Consider the following 22267-nt stretch of genomic DNA (forward strand, 5'->3'; position numbering starts at 1 on the left):
TTCTGTGGTTGAAACTGTAATCCAGACTGCTTCAACAGTCATGTGTGTTCCTAATTAATGTATTATTAGGAAATTGTTTATAAGAATTAAAAAGTAAGAAGATTTGGCTTAATCAGACAATACTGAAAAAGATGTATTAAAGAGGAAACACACAGACACTGTCTTTCATCTGTGGCTATGAAGAAGGAAAATATTTGCTTAGCGGTCTTTTTACTTTTTTTTTTATTTGCATAATTTGTTTCAAATGGATGCTAGACAGTGATAATTTACAGTAAACACAATAAAAAGACTAAACATTTTGCTACGTAATTTTCCAAAGATACCTTTCTGTTTAATATAAGACACGAGTTACTTCTAGCATGTGGAAATTTCTTTCTTGTTAATATTACAAATCTGAATATTTAGTATGTGGAGTAAAATACGGTCGCATAACTGTGACTCTCTAATGCCTCAGTAAAAAAGACAACAGAAATTTTGCTTCTGTTTTGCTCCTTTGTATGGAAGCACTTTGCAACATCAAGGGAGTGCATGCATGAAACTATAATATCAGCATCATTTTCTTCTATTCAGAAGAATTTCTATCCCACACTCTGCCCCTAGAGAAAAAGAGCCTTTGTTTTTCTTGTTTTACCTTGGGTGCATTATAGAGTCTATGTTGGTATATGTCTGAAGACCACACCAATATCAAGCAGAGATTTGTGAAAAAAATAGAACTCTTCACATAAAATAAGTATTACTTCTGTCTGGGGCTTTTGAGGGCAACAAGTTCCTTATCAAAGTCTAGTTTCCAATAAAATTATTTTTTGGACACGATTGATGGGCTGACTTTACTATCAGTGTTAAATTCTTCTCATTGACTGTGGTTACAGAGGGTGAAGTTATATCCTGAGTAAGTACAAAGTTCAAGTTGGCTTTGAATAACTGGATAAGGACCTTTAAGTGAACTCTGTATTTAAAGTGGAATTGGTGAAGACAATGTTCACGGTGACTCATGTTGCTAAGTAGCTGGGCTGCTGGGATTTTTAGTGCTAGGGGTTGCTGCTGCCACCTTTATTTAAGAATTCAGAAAAGTCCCCCAAAATTTTAAGGTTTCAAACTGGGAAAACCCCCAAAATATTGAGTACTAAAACCCACAGAATTCTGAAAGCAGAGATGAAAGTTATAGTGAAGACTAATCCTTAAAACTATTTCCTTACAGTTGTTGCCTTAGAATTTCAATATGTTCAATTTTAACCACCTGGTTTTTTATGGGATAATCTCCAATGATATGATGTTCAACAAAGGCAAGTGCTGAATTCTGCACCTGAGATGGAGGAACTCTGGGTGTACAGACTGGGGAATGAGGCTGGAGAGCAGCACCATGGAAAGGCAGCTGGGGGTCCTGGGCCATGGCATTGAATGTGAGTCATTGTGCCCTGGCAGCCAGGAGAGCCAACCCTGCCCTGGGGACATCAGGCACAGCTGGGCAAGGGAGGGATTGTCCTGCTCTGCTCTGCACTGGGGCGGCCTCACCTCGAGTGCTGGGGGCAGCTCTGGGTGACACAATATAAAAAAAATATAAAGCTATTAGAGAGTCCAAAGGAGCACAATAAGGATGGTGAAGGGCCTTGAGGGGAAGCCATATCAGGAGTGGCTGAGGTCACTTGATCTGCTCAGCCTGAGGAGAGGACACTGAGAGGAGACCTCACTGCAGTTACAGCTTCTTCATGAGAGGAAGAGGAGGGGCAGGCATTGATCTCTTCTCTGTGGGGACCAGTGACAGGACCCGAGGGAATGGCCTGAAGCTGTTCCAGGAGCAGTTTAGGTTGGATATCAGGAAAAGGTTCTTCACCCAGAGGGTGGTTGGGCACTAGAAGAGCTCCCAGGAAGTGATCACAGCACCAAGCCTGACAGAGCTCAAGAAGTGTTTGAACCATGCTCTTGGGCACAGGGTGTGACTCTTGGGTCCTGTGCAGGGTCAGGAGTTGTACTCAATGACCTTTGTGGGTCTCTTCCAACTCAGAATATTCTGTAATGCTGTGAGATTTGACACATGGGTGGGCTGGGCTCTGTTTAGGTAACTCTACATATCAGTGATATTGAAGTGTTTCATAATTGGCTGTAACTTCTGCAAAAATGAAACTATAACAGAGTTAAATTTTTTTATAGCTCTATTCCATGACTCAGATCCATTTGGAAAGGAATGATTCATTAACATACAGGTTATAAAAAGCATATGAATTCTCGTTCCTCAATACACAATATTTATTTTTTTCCCATCACATAAATAACTCGTTAATCATTTTTATTCAAAGTCTGAAAGGGGGACATATAATTTAAATGGTTGGGGTGCATTCTAGCATTCAAGTGCCTTGGTTTAATTGAAATACTGATGGCAGAGAATTACTGTGAAGTACCTAATTTAATCTGAAGTCCTTTGTAGCAGCATTGATGTTTTATCAGTAGCAGAGAGGTGGCATTTTAGGAACAGTGTGTAGGAAATTACATAAAGCTTCTGTCAGTAGAGGCTGATGGAGTAATTTCTTCTGATGTTTGTGGAGTGTTTTTTTATGGTTTTGAGTTTTAATTGTTCAATCCAATTGCAGGACAATTGAAAAGCAGTGCCAGTACAAGAGAGGTTTGGATGATAAATGGAAAAATGGAAGATGAGAGTGGGGGATGGGGGTCAAAATTTGCAAGCAGTTATATTGATTCAGGAGCAGAGTCCTCTGATCTAAAAATTGTTCTTTTATGTATAAAGAAAATAGTTTTATACTACTAAAGGTATTTCTCTCATGTGAGTTGCAATGTAACAATATTATTTCAATTGAATGAAGAGAATCTAATCAATTCAACAAACTTATGCTTCCTGCTTTCTTGGTGTTTTAAAGAAAAAATGAGTGGATTTTTTAGCATAAAATGAAATATCAGGATCTGTTTCTTCTCTAGTCTGATTTCATGGAACAAAACTATAGTGGGATTGTTTTGTTTTGTTTTGTTTTATTGTTGTGTTTTGGTGGTGTGGTTTATTTGGGTTTTTTTTAGAAATATCTTCCTTTTGGATATTGCATGATTCCAGAAAAAACTTTCCACATCATTCAAACATGAACTCATCTTTCAGGTGGTCCCATCTTTTTGGTTTAGCTACTCTCTGCTGTTCACAGTGTGGCAGAGGTGTGTGCTGTACCCAGAAGTATATCCGTTCTTTTGGGTTCTCTACTGCTTATTAAAAGCTGCCTAATACCATCCTCATGATAAGAGATTTATAAGCGTGACAAAGCAGATATCTCAGGCAATAAAAGGCAATAAAAACAAATCAGAAAAGCAAAGCTCAGTGTGGTTATAACTGAGGCTACTCAGTTATAACACACATCTCCTAGGCTTCAAGAAGAGTAAACTCTTCTGTTATACAGAAAGGGCTTAAAGCTGCAAAACTGTATTCTCCAAGCAAATCAGAATGAAACATAAGAAAGGAAAAGTGAAGGAGATGCTTCTCTGGGTGGAATGGGAGGACAGCAGAGCACAGGTGATGTGATCAGAAGGGCACTCTGCACAAACCTAGAGACTGCATTCTCACACACCCACATTTCCCTCAATTTCTGTAAATTCAGCATTCATTTTTAGCATCTACTGTTGCTAGAGGACACTATAATAGATATTATTTTGGAAGTAATTTGACACCTGTTTTCCCAGCCTAGATGAGTGTGTAGGAGAATGATTGCTGATAAGTGGGCAGTTGACATAATTCCTTACTCCTTTTTCACACCAGAGATCCAGTCATTGACTTAAAAAAAAATTTAGGCTTCTTAAAATTTCTTCCTGGTCCTCCCAGTCTCAAGCAAGCTCTTTGAATAAAGTAAACTGTGTCCCCACTATCAAAATATTTTTGTAAATGGTCCTAATCCTAATTTATTGCTTCTAAAATTGTTTTATGTTAGTGTAGTTGGCAGTGTTTCTAATGGTGGAGACCAAAGTTATTTCCTTTGAATCTGAATATGGAACTGATGGGTCTTGCTTCTTTCTAGGGTGTTCTGGCTGTAATTGATGGAGTTCTGTTTCTCTCACCCTACCACTTATTAAAATACAGAAGTAAATCTCTACTTTCAGGGGCAGAAAAATACCACCACTGGAGCTCAGGGACAGAGACAGACCCTGTAGCCACCTGTGGTTTCTGCTGAGGCTCAATTTAGCTCCTGATGACAAGACTCTGCAAGCTGCAGAGTCAGGACCAGCAGCATAATCTAAAGTTACCCCATGTAATGTCTAAACATGCCAGTTTAAGCATAGCATACACTCCCTTCCTGATGTTTTCTAATTACTGAAAGTCTGAGTACAGTTTTGATGTTAGACTCACCATCAGGTATATAAGCAGGATTAAACAGGAATAGAAGACATTCCAACTGTCCTGTTCCTAGATGGACACTGAGTTTCTTCAGCCGTTGTGCAGCTTTTCCTTTCACCTTTCTCCACTTGCCCTCTTCCTAAATGCTTCCTTGCTTCTTTAAATTCATCATCAAACATTTTAACAAAGTTTGTTTCTCACATGCAATTATAGTCAGAATGCATTGCCAGCAAATATTTTCAGACAAGTTAGTAACAATCCAGTATTGCACTCAATGCTGCTCCATTCAGTAATGCAATTTACATCAATCTGATCATCAGGACATATAAGAAGATGCATGTGCATCAGAAACTGTGGAAAGAAAGCTTTATTGTTATAAAAAATGTTAGATGATCATGTTGGAGCATCATAGGGGTTTTATAAAGTAATATTATTAGATCATCTCATTTTCTGAAAGTAGTATGTGAAAAGGGAGACCAGCGCTATAGCACCAATAATTAAGATGTATCTCTTCAGATTACCCTTTGATTCACATACTGTGGCTGGACTGAAAACAGATTTGTATAATTTTATGGCCATCAATTTATAACTAGTAAAACTGAAGTGAGAGAAAACTTCTTACACTCCTTAGGTGAAAAGTGATCTCCTTCTAGGATTGGGAGTATGTTTTTTTTTTTTTTTCTGGCTCATGCAGACTGGTCTGTTACATTACACGGTTTTTTCATCTTCTGAGTAGCAATTACTAGCCTGTTCTGAAGCGGAATATCAGACATTGTGACAACTGCTCTGACCTGGATTGGTAAATCCTGTGTGCAGGTGTAGCTGCGAAGAGGCCATATGTTATTGTGAGCTAAAGAAAATAAAGGTGTTTTCATTTAAATGAGCATAGATAGAACCCCAGCCTCCCCTGAAGTAGGCAGGAGGAGGGGAAGGGAAGCAGCCTGCACTGCCCTGGCAGAATCTTCACATTGCTAAAAATGCCCCTTGTGCTCCTTATGTTTTGTTTTGTTTTTTTCACCCAAAACTATACTTTTGGATATTGTTAGGAAATTGCTTAGACAGTAGTTTGCACATCATTGACCCATTGCTGCATTCCAGGATTTATATCCTGGAATATCTTGGAGAGTGCATAAAGAAGAAATTACTCTTTGGGATAGTAGAATAAATATTTCTAATGCTACTTGAAAAACAATGGTGAAGTATGTGTTTGTGGATTCAGAGAAGCTGGAACAGATACATTGACCACTGTGAACAGTGTGACTAGAAGAAGAAATTTTACAGTGGCTTAGAAATAGTGCTTTACAGCCTTGGCTGTAAATGTGAACTCTAAGGTCCATTAGAGTTTTTGGTTTTTTACAAAATGTTGACCTGTACAGTAGGAACATATGATTTTTGTTATGATTGCTGTAATTCCCAAGATAAAATATACCAGACTTTACAGAGAAGTCCTGGTAAAAATTTGGTCAGGCTTTTAGTTCTCCAAAATCTGGAATGTGTAGTACTGTACAGTGCAGGATAATTATTAAGCTGATTCCCTCTGTGAGGAGAGACAGCAGCTGCATCTTTATGAAGGCAAAAGTGCTTTGGAGACTAGTGTCCAACGCAGCAGGACCCTGAACTTTGGTGTTCATTTCCACACAATGTTTTATTGTAACATAATAGTTATGAGAGGTAATGCCTTCCACAGCAAAAAACAAAGCCAATAATAGAAGTACTGCTGTACAAAACAGTTAGAATACTTTGTCAAATTACCACTTTTTGTTGTGTGTGTTATTATTTAGTTCATAACTGGTGCAGAACACTAAGGGGGTCCAGTGAATAGCACAAAGTAGACAGTTGGAGGTGAAACAGCACAGGAAAGGGTTTCTTGTAAATGTTACCCATTTTTTAGTCCTTGAAAAATAACTTTCCCAAATAAATTCTACTTTTGTGGAAAATCTTTTTTATTTGCTGTATTTTAAAATACTTCAGGAGAATATGTAGTCAAATAGGAAAAAGGTAAGTGTAGCATATTGACTGTGAGTGTTAGAAATCCTTGGAATCTTCATTGACACAGAACTTAATTATTTGTATTTAAAGATAAAGGCCAAAGTAAGTACATGGACTGGAGCATGTACTTATTTGTATGTTTATATTTTTCCCAAGCTCACCCTTTTTCCTAAATTCTTCAATTGATATATGGTAGTAGTGATGGTATGAAATGTCATGCACTTTTTTTTGGTTTATATGTCTGTTCTACTCATATCATGCCATTTTTGGACCAAATTTAATCTGTTTAAAAAAAAGCTAAACATATTTCTGACTGGCATTGGGAGTACTGTCATTCTGTAATACACTGAAGATAAATAAATATATCTTCTTTCCTTACCTCAAATTCTGATCTGCAGGATTATACTGTCTCTTTCTGTAATATTCTTATTCAAGTGCTTGAAATGCTGTATGAATGGAAGTTGTATGGGCATAAATTAGTTTTTAGCAGGGGCTGAATTCTGTGGTTCTATATTGCTGAAATTACTTTTTTTATGTGCTTAATACATATCAGTAGTTTAATATATGCTTAAAGCTTGCTGTTTGAACACACTAGAATTGTTTTTGTTTCAGAGCCTGTAGGACATTTACCAATGTATTATCACATGGACAATGTATCTAGTTTGCAATTGTCCCCACAAGGCAGATGTCACTTTCAGAGGCTATGGGATATTCATGTGCTTATGGCTGAGAAACATAGGTGTTTATCTGTGCACCTAGATAAAGTTGTTTGCCAGCTTCCTGGTCATCAGGGAAATGTTTTCAGCAATACACAGTTTATTAAATGGCACTGAGGTAAACTTTTTATATAAATGGGAGTTTTGAGGAAAAGAGACACATTTCTTTGAGCTTCTTATTTTTGCATGCAGTACCAAAATACATTCACCAAGGGACAAAAGTTGCAAAATGTGTGTTTCTCACCTTCAAATGGTCCTGATCCACAGAAAATGGAAAATATCTTTTCTGGTAGACTGGAGTATGGTAATGCAGCAGTTAATTTCTCCAAATCAGGCAATCAGTGCATTCTTTTAATAAAAAGAGTTTGAATATTTGAAGAATAGAATCTGGGGGTTTGAACTCTGTCTTGGTTTTCCTTTCCACTTGTAATGTGGTTAAGTGTATATGTATGATCAAAGTGGCTTGCAATGAGTGAAAGGGAAGAGAATTGAAATCTACAGATTAAACTTTTTTTTCCCCATGTCTTCTAAATAGCAAGGTAGAAATACAGAGAGAGCTGTGTGGTTGTGTTAGAAGCTTCAGGCTGTTATTAATCAGCGTGAGAAAAGATTAAACAGGGAGAACCATGGCAACCATGTAACATTTGTGAATGAATTTGTGTTTCCATAGGCAGTTCCTAATGTGCAGTACTGCATATTCTAAAATAGATGTATTCAAAGTAGGTTGGCGCAGAAATTACAATCCATATTTGAGGAAAGGCAGTTAGAAATGTTCTCTGTTCATACCTTGAGTATCTTTATTTCATGGAAATTGTAGACATGCCAGGATACTTGTGGCATACTTTTATGCTCATTCGTTGGCTGGAAGTGATGTCTACTGCTAGAAGTGATGTTTGTATATAATTAGACATAATTTTCTGAGTACAAAAACTGACCTCATCAGTTATTTATTTGGATTATATCTGCATTTGTTGTTTCTTTCCAGTGACTGTTATGACACAGTGTGTATAAGATCAGCAAATACAGAAACTACTATGGAAATTTATTTCTCATCAAATCAGTGGTGTTCTATCATCTTTTCTCCGTTTATATGTTAAAACATCAAGCATGATGATTTCATTACAGAAATCATAGAATGTAAGTCTTTTCTTAATTGTTGGATGATCTGTAATGATATTCAAAGGAGTTTCCTCTTGCATGAGAAGACACTGCCAAGTCCTCCTGAAGTGGGTGAATCATGGGGGTAAATCATCCACGTTGTGAGCCTCAGGAGCTGCAGTCAAGTGACTCTAGGTAACTTTGTTTGGAAATTCATATTGGAAAAACAAAATCCAGAGGAAATATTTAAAATAATTAAAATTTTGTATTGGCTAGTTTTTGAAAAATGTTTTGTTCCTGGCTTTACTGTCACTCAAAGTAGCCCCAGTTAAATATTTCTGATGATGTTGTGCAGAATAATCTTTACTGAACTTCTACTCTGTATGGAGTATTTGCTGGTGCTGTCACAGAGCCACCATTTCAGTCAAGGTGCAATCTCCCTTCTGTCCCTCCAGGAAATCTGCTTTCTGAATTCTTTTCTCTGCTGCTTATCTGGCAAGTGACATTATTCATAGGTAACTTTTACTGATGTGCATTGCTAGTGGTTTTCAATTCCAGGAATCTTGTGCTGAATGGAGGACTGGCCTGAACAGGCCAGTCTGAAATTAATATAGATATTTCTGTCTGGCAACAAATGCAGAAGAGTATGGTGTAAAATAATGCATTTGAAAGGCAATGGAATTGAATAGATCTTCTGAAGCTTGCAAACTTGGGCAATAGGTGGTTGTGTTGCCTGACCTGGTCACATTGTAAATTAAAAAAATAATACCTGAGTTAAAATTTCATCTTGCATAAACTGAAAAGTAGTGCACAAGTACCTGCAGTTTCATTATTACCAATGACTTAAATTTTGTGTCATTTTGATTTTCATCTCACATGATGTATCTTTTGTGTCTGTGCCTTTGTCTTTGAGGAAAACTTAATTTTGTCTCAGTGAGAGGGGCAGAATGGGTATTAAAAAAGAAATTTCTCCACTTGTTGAATGAATGATGGATTATGCTTTCCTTTTTACAACTGTATTGCTATGTCTGTAGGCTAGTCACTTACATGGAATAATGTTTTTTTTGTAATCCAGCGTACCACTCTGTCCTTTTCTTCCTTCTTGAGATCCTGCTATTTTCCCTCTACCCTTATCATAAACTCTGCATTCCTCTTGTCCTATCACACATCTTTGCTGTATATTGGCCTGCAGGGAATAACAAAGCTGCTATTAGATACCATGGATTTGAGTGCCTCTGTCATGCTCCAGTGTTCCCTTTGCCACTCAGATAAACATGAATCTGCCAAGCTTTGAAAAAAAATATTGTCTAGCTAAATGTTTGGCCTTGGTTTCCTCTATAGGCAAATATGTTTATTTTACAAAGAGGAATATTATGACTTACAGATGTGATTTGAAATTGATCTAAGAAATGAAAACTATGTAAGGTATCACCAGTACCTCACACTTTTCGTCTATACAAAAGCACAGTTATATCAAATGATGGAAACCAAGACTTTTGTTTCATAGGAAATATAAACATTGCAATAGCAGAAATTAAAATTATTTTAAATAGAGGTGGAAGAGGGAATTTAAGTTTTCTTTAGAATAATGGTATTAAACTTCTGATTACAGCTTCTAGTAATTTCCAGTGTTTCCAAAATTGAAGCTGTCCAAATCATTTCTGTGCTCTTTTACAATTGTTTGGTGAACTGCCAGAGGACCTTGGATGTTCTGGGTCTGCAGGTGGATGTGCTATGCCAACACCAGGAAAACCTCAGAATTCTGTGCTTTAAAACAAGTTGGAATAGAAATATTACATTGCCCCACCAAAAAATGCTATAAAAATTCAATAGGGATTGTTAAAAACTTCTTGTTTCTTAACTAAAGCAAAAGAAAGTTATTTTTATTATAAGGGGAAGGAAGAATAAATTTCACCTGTCACAAACTGTGTTAATGGGCTTTCTACAGTTTGTCTAGCATGCATCTGTATGCAGATGGAAAGGTTCAACACCACTGATATGACAAAGGGTTTTACCTGGTGGTTTTTTGCTTCTTACATTTTTTGATATATTTGTGGAATTCTGGAGGCAGAGAGAAGCCATAGAAAGGTCACAAAACTTCAAGCCAAGATAAACAGCCTGTCAGAATATGTTTAGGAAATGGCAGTATAAACCACAGAAAAAACATAAAGAAAGGAGAGGAAAACATATACCCTTGGAAAATACATTTCCTGGTTGGAAAGCTGTTGAAGCTTTGAACTGCTTATGTTACTTCCTTGCTCCTTTCCAGTAAATTGTCTTTGCTCAGGTTGTTAATTCAATCCATGTTCCCAGGCACCCAGGCCTTAGGGGAGGGGAGTAGATAATCTGCACAGGTATAAGAGAAGGCATTGTGGGCATCATGCCTAAAGGCCCAAGCATCTTTAGTCCCATGAAGGAAGATTGGACTGCCTTTTTGGCATAAATTTTACTTAGTAATATTTCAAAAATATTACAGATACAGCACCAGAACATTTCTTTAGTAATTTTCAAAGAGGCTTATGTTTGCTCCTTTGCACACTGCAAAGAAAAGACGGCTTCTACGTTGGTAAGCTCAACATGCATTTTAACATTTTCTTACTCAATTGCTGTTGAAAAATGGCATCTCAGTTTTTTGTTATCCATTCCAGTTCTCTTGTGTTTCAAGTACAAGCTTCTCTTGATGGGGAAATAATTTTCCATGGCTGTGCTATTGTCCCTGCTGTTCCTTAGCTCCATGACATCAGCTGCAAAATTACGTAACACAATAATGTAAATGCTAAAGCATCTGAACAGCTTTGTTTTGTTGTTTTTACACAAAGTTCAGACATCAGTTCAGATGTGTGATGAGAGGAATTTTAGTCTCACAGAAGGCTTTTGGCAGGCTCTTGTAGCACATTTAGCCTAGATAACTGACAGGAAAAAAGTTATTGGCTAAAAATGTCATTATCCAAGCTGAATTTTATTTGGTTTTTCAGGTTACTTATTTCCCTCAAGGTTACCTCTCTACTAATGGATTTAATTAGCTTTTATTTGAAGGGTCTAGGAGTTAAACTGTGGAATTTGAGTTTCTCTTTTACTTTGGGTGTACCAGGAGACCAAAGAGTGCAATAAAAGTACTGCAAGTTAGGTAGAGGCACTAGGCCCCCTGACTCCCCTCAACATCTTAAACCTAAGTCAATAAATGTAAATATTAGCTTATTTCACTCTTTAAAAAATAGAAAGGTAGGTAATTACTTAATATTCTTAACTGAAAAATAAAAAAAGGTTATCTTTAGAAATTTCATAAGCTGATCTTGAAAAGAAAAAAAAGCTCAGCATTCAAAATAAATTTGATAAATGTGTTGAGCCCTGAGGCCTTAATACAATTAATGTACACGTTGCCTTTGTAATAAGTTGTATACTTGATCATAAAGTAAAAACACTGGTGGATCTGTTAAAGGAATTAGTTCGTGTTTTGGGGAGAAAAGATAATGATAAAGTAATTAGTGTCATAAGTTCAACAAAGATTTAAAACTGTGGTACATGGCAGTAATGGATTTTGAACACAGTTAATGAGCATATTCATTGCATTCATTTTTAATTAAGTGGAAAAAATAGTGGTACTTTAAATGGAGATAATAAATGTGCGAGTCAGTCTTGCACAAACATGCAACACAAGAATTTATTGCCTGCTGTCTAACTAGGGAACTGGGAATCATTATAAAGATTAGATTTACTGAAAAAAAAAATCCAGAAAAAGCTTTAGTAGAAAATGTTTATGAGGTAATAATTTTCACATTAAATATAGTTTGGCATATTTGGTAGAGTGTGTTTGTGTGCGTGTTTCTTAAAATATGAGCCTTTGCTATCATCAGAGGTAGGACTGTTTGTACCCTTGAAAAGACTCCGCTATTTACGAATTTAGATTTATGTGAGATGTATTTAATATATGACTGCACATGCAAGAGGACATAAAAACATCAGAAACCTCAAAACCTTCTCAGAGGTTTGTTATGCTCATGCTTAGGATACAAACTGTGGTTTAAAAGGAAGAACTTGGCTGGGGAAGCTGCAGCTGCGAGCAGCCGAGTGCTTGCCCTGCTGTAACCAGCGCACGCTCACCTTCCCAAAGCGCCGGGCTCTGGTGCCACGGGGCTCTGGGGATTCAAGCTGGAGCAGGGAAAATGCCGCTGAAATGCTCAGTGTTTATTCTGTCAGGGGGCGGCTGGGGAACTGACATGAAGCAGGTTAAAGCCCTGAAACCAGATGTACCTTCTAGAGCAGTGGCTTTCCATGTTTTTATGACTTGGGAAGCCGCTAAACGTTTCCAGGGAAAATGAGGACCTTTGTCCATACTGAAGCTTACTGATGATTGACTGGCATGTCTTCATTACCTTCCATGGATCTGGATGAAGTTGTTCACTGATCCCCAGGGATATCCAGACCACATGTTAAAAGCAGTGAAACTGAATCAAACTTAATATGTTTAATTCTCTCAACGTTCCCTACCCATATGTTTCTTGTCAATACTTCCACAATACCAGGTTCTTTCTGACATGCAGTGAGGTCCAAGTTTTTGTTCAACAAATGTCTTCTTGGTATATGCATCAACTCCTTCCAAGCTTCTTTAAGGCTTAACTTAACCTTTAGGAAGTTATTCACCTCTGATATTCCAGGAAATCAGGTTTTCAGTACCAAAAAATTCCTAAACTTTCCCTGGTGGCGTGCAGTGTACTGCTGGTGACATTGCAGCATGAATTACTGTGCCACTCGGGCAATTACAGCCTTTTTTTCTCTGATTTTATTCTGCCCTGTCACACATGTGTCAATTGCTTTCTGTACAAGAAGCAAAACCATACACTTGGGTCTCTTCAAAATGCTAACTCTGCTTTTATTTTTTTAACCTCACTGCATGATTTTATTATGTATGTAAGTCAGTAGCAACTTGGGAGCTAAGTTCAAAATAGCTGGCTGCATACTTTTAGCATTTAAAAAAATAAAAAATTGCAGAGTCAGTTTATTGGTTAAATTAGGAAGTTTATAGCATTTTTGGCAGTAAATAAACATTTTATTTTCTTTTCTGTTCAGGTATGACTTTGTAGAAGTTGAAGAGCCTAGTGATGGCACTGTTTTAGGACGTTGGTGTGGTTCCAGTACTGTGCCAAGCAGACAAATCTCCAAAGGAAACCAGATCAGAATAAGATTTGTGTCTGATGAATATTTCCCTTCTGAACCTGGATTCTGCATCCATTATACACTTCTTATGCCAGTAAGTAACATGTTTCAGTTTGAAACATTTCAGGATACAAAATCTTTGAAGTGGTAGCTCAAAAGAGTATTTTAATAGGGTAAGATTAATTTCTGTTTATTTCTTAATAATAATAATAGTGTGCAATCTGTCTTCCTGAATTGTACCTTTTGTTTCTGTTTTTAACTGAGTGTTCCTGTGGTTCTTTTTGGGTAGCTTTGGACTAGAAAGTTGTGGGCTTGGTTGTTTGTGTGGAAAATTCAGTAAAATGTTTACATTCCTAATACTGTACTGTGGGAAAAATAAAAAAAAAGAATTCCAGCTTTGAGAAAAAGACAGATCAGTTTATGAATCAGCAATGTAATGTTGAAAGAGGATGGGGAAGTTACAAAAAAGAAACTGAAGAGATTAATGTTTTTATGAGTCAGCTGCAATTAGACATACTCATCCAGATGATTATACCTAGTTCCCAAACAGAAGAGCTATTATGGTTCTAGGTAGTTTTATTATAGAGACAAAGCAGGCAATCCATAATATTAATTTTTTACTGCATTTTCCTTGTAAACTGTACTTTAGGCTTCTCTTGAATGTTGCTTAAAACTTGTAAGTCACAGATATTAAACTAGTCATTGTCTAAAATGTGACTAATTTCACTGTCAACAGTTTTCTGTTGCTATTTTTGTGAAATGAAAGACCTGCGATAGCAAAAATTTGTTTACAGAATTTTAAGGGTGAGATAATGTCCTGAAATGTTAAAATAAAGGAAAACAGGGGTTGACTTTTTTTTATAAAATAGGTATTCCATATTTAAAGAGCGTCAATAATATTTTTTATTAAATTCATTGAAATTCACTTTCTATTTCCTAAGTAGTCTCGTGGTCTGTGGTATTTGGTGGAAAATATCTCCAAGCTTAATAAAAAATTGATTAAAAAAATCTGTACTGTAACCCCACTGACATTTGCTTCACGCAGAATGCACTTGGCTGGTTTTATTTTTCTATTTTTGCTCCGTCTCCCCATTGGCAAAATTTAAGTTATTGAGAAGAATATATTTAGCATGCTGATGGTGGTGTCAGTGTAATGTAGTGGGGGTGGGATATTTGTGTATATATTTTTTTTTTATGTGTGTTGTTTTCCTATTATTATTTTTAACTGCTTATGCGTAATGAAGAACTACTTCTAAAGGAACTAAAGGTTTGATCTGCATATTTGACTTCTTTATGAGTTAGAATAACTTTTGTTAGTAGAATATTATGATCCAATAGTAGTAAACTTTAAAATTAAGCAAAATGTCAGTCTCCAAACTTGAAATAAGGCCAGGTTTAAACATCAGTACACCTGAGGGCAGAATGTAATAAGTGTGCTTACTTTTAGAAAATGGTAAAAGAAAATCAACAAATACATCTATTTGTGGGGCTGGTGCCAAATTCCATTGTCACAGCTCTAATATTACACCCTACCTGCTATGTATCTACCTAACATATGTGTGATCCCATTTCTGTAGAACTGATTAAACAAAGGCACCTGAAAATAGGAGTATATGTATAATTATTTTTGTGTCATGCTGTACAAATGGACTGAGTTTATTCCTTCATATTTGATAGGAAAACCAGTTAGAAAATTTAAATTACCAGCACTCACAAAACAATGGTTTAATGTTCAAAATAGGTACACCTAATACATGCAAGGGACAAGAGCAGCCTATTAGCTGTCATAAGAATTTGGAATGAGTCCCACAATGTATGGAAATATAGTATAAAAATTTCTTATCAGTTAATTTTTAAATCTACCACTAAAAGAGCTGTGATCTTTTTTAACAAAAAATATGTTTTTTTTGCAGAATGCAAAATACAATTACACATTTCAGACAGCAGATTGTAAATTAAATAGATACTGTTTTGAAAATTAAATAGATACTGTTTAGTTCCAAGATTAAACCTTCTTCTTGTACCTAAAGCAATTGAAAACCAATGCCAAAAAAAGTAGCTTGCTTTATGACTATAAAGTTATCTTATCCAGCTTGTCAAGAGAAAATAAAATTTACAGCCCCCCTCTCAGATCCCCACAAAACTGTCAGCTATAGAAATGAGCTTAAATTTTAAATAATTCTTGCAAAATCATAACTGATTCACTAAGAGATTTAGTTCAATGAATTGGTCCTAAACAGTTAATTTTTTTTTTTGCTCATTTTTTTTTCACAAGTAGTGGGGAGGGGGAGATGCCTGGTAGACTAGAAGTGAGAGATTGTTTGGGGAGAAATGAAGCAAAACTGAAATAAAACAGTGCAAGCTTGTTTCTGTATTTGAAGGCCACACACAGTGAGGGGCACCGGACACATTTTCAGGTCTTTTAAAGAGCAAGAGAAATGGCTTTGTTTAGATCTGCTGTAATTTATCGTATGCATGTATAGATATATATAATTTTTTGTTTGTTTTTTACTTTGTATATAATATTTCAAACCAAATTCTCGCATGACAAGTAGTAGAAGAATGGATATTGATCTGGTCACTTTATTTCTAAGATTTAGTCACTCTAAAGAAAGGACTCACAGCCACAGTCAGTAGGTCCAATATCATTCTCTAGAAAGGTTTGATGTGGGATTGGAAGACACTGATACAAGCAGAATGTTCCCCAAGAGAAACATGACACTTGTCTTCAGATTCTGACTAATTAGATCTTAATAATTTGAATTTTTTCCATTTTAAGTTGAGTACCCTGGCTGCATCTGGAAATTTCTGACATTCTGGTCTTACTCCCACTTTCCTCTATTTTATAGTTAAAAGTTAATTTTGTCTGTGATACCATGAAGTGGAAGCAAGTGTTGAAAAAGCTTATTCCTATTAAGCAAACATAGTTTGTGTTATTCCAAAATTATTATTCTCCTTTCAGCACAGCTGTTAATCTCAGTCACTCTTTCATGCTCTGGCCTGTCACTCTGTGCTTACTGGTGAGCTGCTTTATTCAGTAAGGGCTGCCTAGTGATGGTTCTCATTTTGACCAGCTATCCATTTATTAAAAGTCACGATTTTAGCAGCACTCTGCCCCCTAAACCCTCCTAGAATTTTACTGCAAAAACAATCCATATTTCATTTCTTTTCCTCTTCTTCTCACTTGCCCTTTATAATAGCCACATGAAACTGAGGGAAATCTTATAAACTCTTATAATATACATTTGGGCTTCAGTCTTCCTAGTCACTTGTTTAGTTTAAATTATGTCAGTTACAAGTTTGGCAGAGAAAACTTGATGTAATAAAGTCCATTGTTAGTTGGGGAGCGGGTGAATGGGATACTTGATGCCTGAGGTGCCATTAAGGAATGCATGACTGATTGCCAAAGTAGTTATTAATTATTCAGGGCACTCAGAACAAAGCAGCTCCAGTTAAAGTTGAAGCTGGGGGTGACTGTATTCCCCTTCTTTTTTGGCATATGGTAGCATGTCATTTGTCATCAAAGATCATGCCAAAGATCTTTGAAAAGAACAGACTTAACCCTCTTTTATGCAAGCAAAGATGGAACTCCAAGAAGCTGTCTAAAGACTGACCTGATTTAAAAGTGACTTAGCAAGTGGTTTGGGATTTTGGTGCAGTACCTGTTTGGCTACGTGGGTGTCAATCTGAGAGAGTGTGGTCTGGTTTGGTTTGCTTTTCTTTTTTCCCCTTTTGATGAAGGTATTTTCTTAGTATTGCTCTTGCTTGTAGCAATAATTTAAGTTAAATATATATTCTTTTTAGAACTATGTAGTAATGCTTCCTTTATTTCATCCAAGTCGGCTAAGCTTGAGCATATTACTTTTTTTTATGGAACCTTTTTAATTTAGCTTGTTGATTGAAACAGGCAAATAAAATTAAAATACTAATAGAAAAAGTGAGAGGAAAGCTCATACCCTGCTTTCGCTTCCTATCACAAGTCTCCAGATTTCACAGCAATCAAGTGTGTTTCTCACCTGTCTGTGTTGAAGCCCAAGAGATGCTTAACTGTGCCTGCACTAACTAGAAATCCATCCAGAAACATCATAAAGGACATTATTGATCTCCTAAACAAGGTTTTTTCTACCCTGTCTTTAGAATTGGTCATAAGGTTTTAGAAATAAAATTATTTCAGGGTTGTTAAGCCAAGGTGGTAGAAAGAATCAGGGGAGTGGATGAATGTTATGTAGCACTTTGCAATTCTACATGAAGTGAAAAGGAGCTGTGAAAATCCTTCATGTGGTGGGAAGGACTCTAAAACAAAACCTCTGTGTTCAGATTTTCCACTGATTAGGTACAGTGAAACCTTAGTCTAGATAATTGAACAGGCTACTAAAAATGCTCCAGTGTGCAAATTTCATGTATTAATTTTCTTTTGTGTGGCAAAAATTAATTGTAAATCAAAGGTGTTTTGGAACAAATTCTTTCCTTGGAGATTCTATTTTGCATTTATTTTGTGCTTAACATCTTAGATGAGATAATTTCTTAGATGAGGCATTAAGCATTACCCCAAAATACATAGATAGGACTGAAATGTTTGTGTTAACAAAAAAAAAATGCAAAAAGTACAAACTGAGAGTGGCTATTATCCATGGGACTAAAATGAGTGGCGGGGGGGAAAAGAACTTTGAGGCAAAAGAATCCCTGTAGTATACTGTCTAATTAAATCATAATGCCTTTTCTTCCTGTGACCATATCTCATTCTGTCTCATGGACATCATAAAAAGTTTAAAGATCTGTGTGTGTGAAGCAGACTTGCAGAGAGACAGGGTTAGAGAGGACTCTAGCAAGATTATGAACCTGCACAGAAGTCCATAGAAGTGTATCCTTAACCTCCACAAGCTGAGGTGTCAGTGAGGATTTTCTGAGACTCTAAAAGGAAGAGTGACATTTTGAACCATTTTGGTGTCATTTAGTTCTTAAAAGTAATGAGTATACTTATCTGATAGCAAGTTCTGTACTTTGAAGGACAAGGTTCCTTTCCCTTTGGCCAAAATCTGAATGCAGTTTCTCATGTAGCACATGTAGTATAAACCATTTCGTTCATATTTTTCTGTGATGTTAGTCTTGCAGTAGCTGAGACGGAAAAGAATCACAAATTGTTTCATTGTGGAAAAAAAGTAATTTAGTTTCCTTGGATTAAACTTTTTTACAAATTTATCATATATTTGACTAAGATTTAAGTTAATTTAATTTAAGTTAAGGGAAGTTTATTGAATATCGCATCCTGTATCACTGAGACAAGAGATGAAAAATCAGTTCATTTTCTTGTTTCTAAATAAGTAGCAATAATTTCAAAATTAAATGCAATTGCATTACTACAAATGTCATGATTTGGTGTTTTTCCCTTTACAAAAAATTCTGTACAAGTTTTCTTTCTGAAAAATTCAGGAGTGTTCAGCAAGTATCAAAGTGGTTTTTTACAGAACATTAATATAACTCTTAAAACTCTTTAATTTTTGAGTATTGAGGTGCAATCACTACAAGTGACGTGGACATGAGCTCTTGAAAACTACTCTCCTTTTAGTTTTCCAGAGCATTATGTCCAAGTTAGATCACTCTCTGTCAAATTGTTTCAAGCAGAAATTACTACCATAAACAAGAGATGGAGTAATGCATCTGTCAAGGATAAGCAGGCAACCTTTATTGCTCCTTGTCCCATATAATGTCTTTGATCATCATATATTTACCCTCTCCTCCCAGATGAAAGCAGGCCAGGGAATGATTCACTGGAAACAACTAAATACCCTAAAAAGTGAAAAATTTGGAAATTGTATTGGAAAATATTTCAAATACTTGAGACAATCTCTTTTCTTCATTCTCTGTAAATTACCCAAAGGATTTTATTAAATTGCCATTTAATAATTAATATTTATATTGTCAGGGACTCTCTTCTAGTATTTAAAAACTTTGTTAGTGTCTCATAGCATTTCAGCAGAGACATTTATGTATATTTAATTTGGAAATGAGTTTTATGTAGTCTGTAATTTACATTTGTAGTGTTCTAGAGTAAATTTTAAAGTTGTGTGCTCTTCTGTTTTCAAAATTTAGAAGTTTTATATGAACATCCTCAAACAAAAAAAAAAATTCAAGCAACTGTATCTTAAGAGCAATCTATATATATATATATATAAATGTCACTCTTCAGCTGTAAACTCAATGATATCATCTAATTGAAGCTTTGGATGCTACTTCAACAGAAATATTTCACAATGATGTTCAAATGTTCCTTTAGTCTTGAAAGTTATTCTGTAGTCATGGTTCAAATTTATTTGTTCAATCGAATTGATCATATCTATCCTAAAGAATGCAGTGTCTAAATGATTTGTAATTTTTTATTTAATCCTTTGCTAAATATTTTATAAGCTAGTTTTCACTTGATATGTTTGGTTTAAAAAACCCAAACCATCCTCCCCCCAAAAACCCTGAACAAAAATAGGCAACAAAACTCACACAAAAACCCCAAACGAAAACCACAAAGAACTCCCAACACCACCTTCCTCTTCCCCAAAGTTTTTTTAGCAATCCATATTTTTCATAGTTTACTACAGAATCATCTAGTTGACTATCACTTCTCCAATTTTTAGGATCAACATTTTTGAGAAAGCTTGTTGATAGCTTCTCTACAAATTCCAAAGCAAAGTGATTCTATCCCACTCTGAAAGTAATCCCCTGTGTAACTGGCACAGTCCTGATTTTTTTTTTTTTCTTTCAAATCACACTGAGACATTGTGTCTGACATGGTTGCTAACTGAAAAAAAGGAAAGCAAATGTACATTTGATACTAGGTTTCAGGCACCATATTTTTCAGTTATGCCATTTAGGTGCATTCCTGTTCATTATTAGTGTCTTAGTCATGCCATAATCCGATCCATTGCCTCACCCCAACAAAACAGGCAGTAACTAATTAGAGTGGTGCGTACTATGCTAAATTTTCTTACTATGATTCTGGTAGAAAAAGGCAAAAGCAGAAATGAAATTAAAGAAGTTGGGTCAGGAGAGTGCAACTTCTCAATTTATTTTATTTAATTTTCTCATGCTAGAGCTTGGAAGGGGACAGCTCTAGACATTTGAGATAAATTCAGCTGTGGAGCAGCTTCTGTAGATGGCTTACAGCACAATCTACCTCCACAGGTTGGTAGAGGCACCTCTTTAAATCCAGAAGAAAATTCTTGACAGAGTAATAACACTGTATAGTAGCTTCAGGGTAAGAGTTTGCTTGTGGGAAGATTAATGTGGAATATTGGTAGTGGTGTTAAGACAAATCCTTTTCTTTCTAAAAAGGGGTAGATAATAAGCACTATGGGAATACCAAAATTTGCACCTGTCTTGTCATTGCAGTACCTGGCCTCTGGTGTTACAGATGGGGATTATGAGCTGTCATTTGTTAGCTTCTATAAGTGCTCAAAACCTTTTTAATGATGATGATGAAAGGTTTGGCTGAAGAAGCCAGGATTGTTGTTGAAAAGCTTTCAGTTTTATTTTCATGGGAAAGTCTACAAAATCACAAAGCTGTCACATCTGTTCTTGCAATTATCTCAGGCTAAGGTAGTAGACAAGGAATTCAGGAAGGCTGCTTCCATGTTTGCTCCTAGCTGGCTGATGTTGTGGAAGAACTGTAATTGTTTAAAAAAAAAACTAAATTTAAAGAACCTAGTTTGTGGAAAGGGAAGGCAGTTTATTTGACCAAAGACATTTCCAGAGGCTTGACTATTAATTTCACTCTGCTTTTGAGCTGAGCAATAAATCACAGGAAAAGAAAAAGTAAAGATCATTTACGAGGAGAAATAGAATGCTGGGCTTCACATAGAAGGGTGTGTTTCAATGCATGAAAGACCAGGTTTAAAGGCACTTGAAAGGTGGAGGTGTAAAAGCAGATGACACAGCCTGTCCAAGAAATTCTGCATATAATCCTACAGGCACTGTGGAGGTTGGTGGATTCTAAGAGCCTTTCCCTTTCAGCTGTGAAAGGATTTCTTGGAGGAGCTCTCTAATAACTCCACCTGACATCCCTTACAGCACTTCTTGGTCTCATCTGAGCATGTTAGGAGGATAGGGGATTTTCAGTGTAGTGTAGATAAGTAAATCAATATGGTGATTTATTGTTCAGAATCTATCTCTGGTGTCTTTTGGTAGCACTTAGCTTCAGAGTTTTGTCGCTAGACATCTCTTATTCTAAATATTCTTCTAATAGTATGACAAGCACCCTTTACAAATCATGGCCATCTTTAAAAAGACAGATGCTGTGCTAAGGAAATTTTAAAATCAGTATCTGTATAGTTTATTGAATGGTTGACATAGTAACTGCAATTCCTGAATTTGAATTTTCAAGTGTTTTATTTTAACTGTTTTTCTTACTGTGCCTGCATGTGAGTGTTTAAAAGGCCACTGTCGTTGAAGCTTGAAAACACCTAAGATTTAAAATATATTTTTGAAAACAAATTTTTGCTAACTGTGCAACCAACCCTGAACTTCCCTGCTGACTGACAAAGCCAAAATTACTAGTTAGCTAAGGAGAGTAAGCCGAATTATCAAACCCTCTCAGTCATCATCTCTATTTCTTAAGGAAGGGGTCATAATCTATATTTATTATTAAAAACTAATTTTTAACTTTCTAACTGGAAGGACAATTAGCCAGATATATGTAGGCTTTTATTATGTAAGCTGTTAATAGGGTAGCCCTTGCTTTTCTTTTAAAATCATTCTGATCTTCTGAACTCTTCTGATTTGTGTGTGCATATTGGTCTTTGGGTTTTTCAATGTGAGGTGTTCTGGATAATCAGAAGTTAATAATAAAATACTTCCTCTTCTTAACTCATCTGTGTAATGCCTTTTTGGCTTGGAATGCTTCTCTTTTAGTTTAAGTGAGTTCTGTAATTTATGTCCTCCTGTTTGCACTCTGTCAATATATATATCCTTAAATACTGTATTTACTTTATTTCATTTCATT

The 22267-nt window shown here is 36.0% G+C and overlaps 1 protein-coding gene across 1 annotated transcript in view; it reads left to right on the forward strand.

The window, feature by feature from the left end:
* Positions 1-22267, forward strand: part of PDGFC (platelet derived growth factor C) — a 119183-nt gene that overhangs the window by 72850 nt on the left and 24066 nt on the right. Inside the window, exon 3 of the mRNA XM_021539573.3 lies at positions 13192-13372. Within this exon, the coding sequence (XP_021395248.1) occupies positions 13192-13372 (181 nt within the window). The remainder of the gene's footprint in view (positions 1-13191; positions 13373-22267) is intronic.

This window comes from Lonchura striata, chromosome 4, assembly GCF_046129695.1.
Source record: "Lonchura striata isolate bLonStr1 chromosome 4, bLonStr1.mat, whole genome shotgun sequence".
Classification (NCBI taxonomy): domain Eukaryota; kingdom Metazoa; phylum Chordata; class Aves; order Passeriformes; family Estrildidae; genus Lonchura; species Lonchura striata.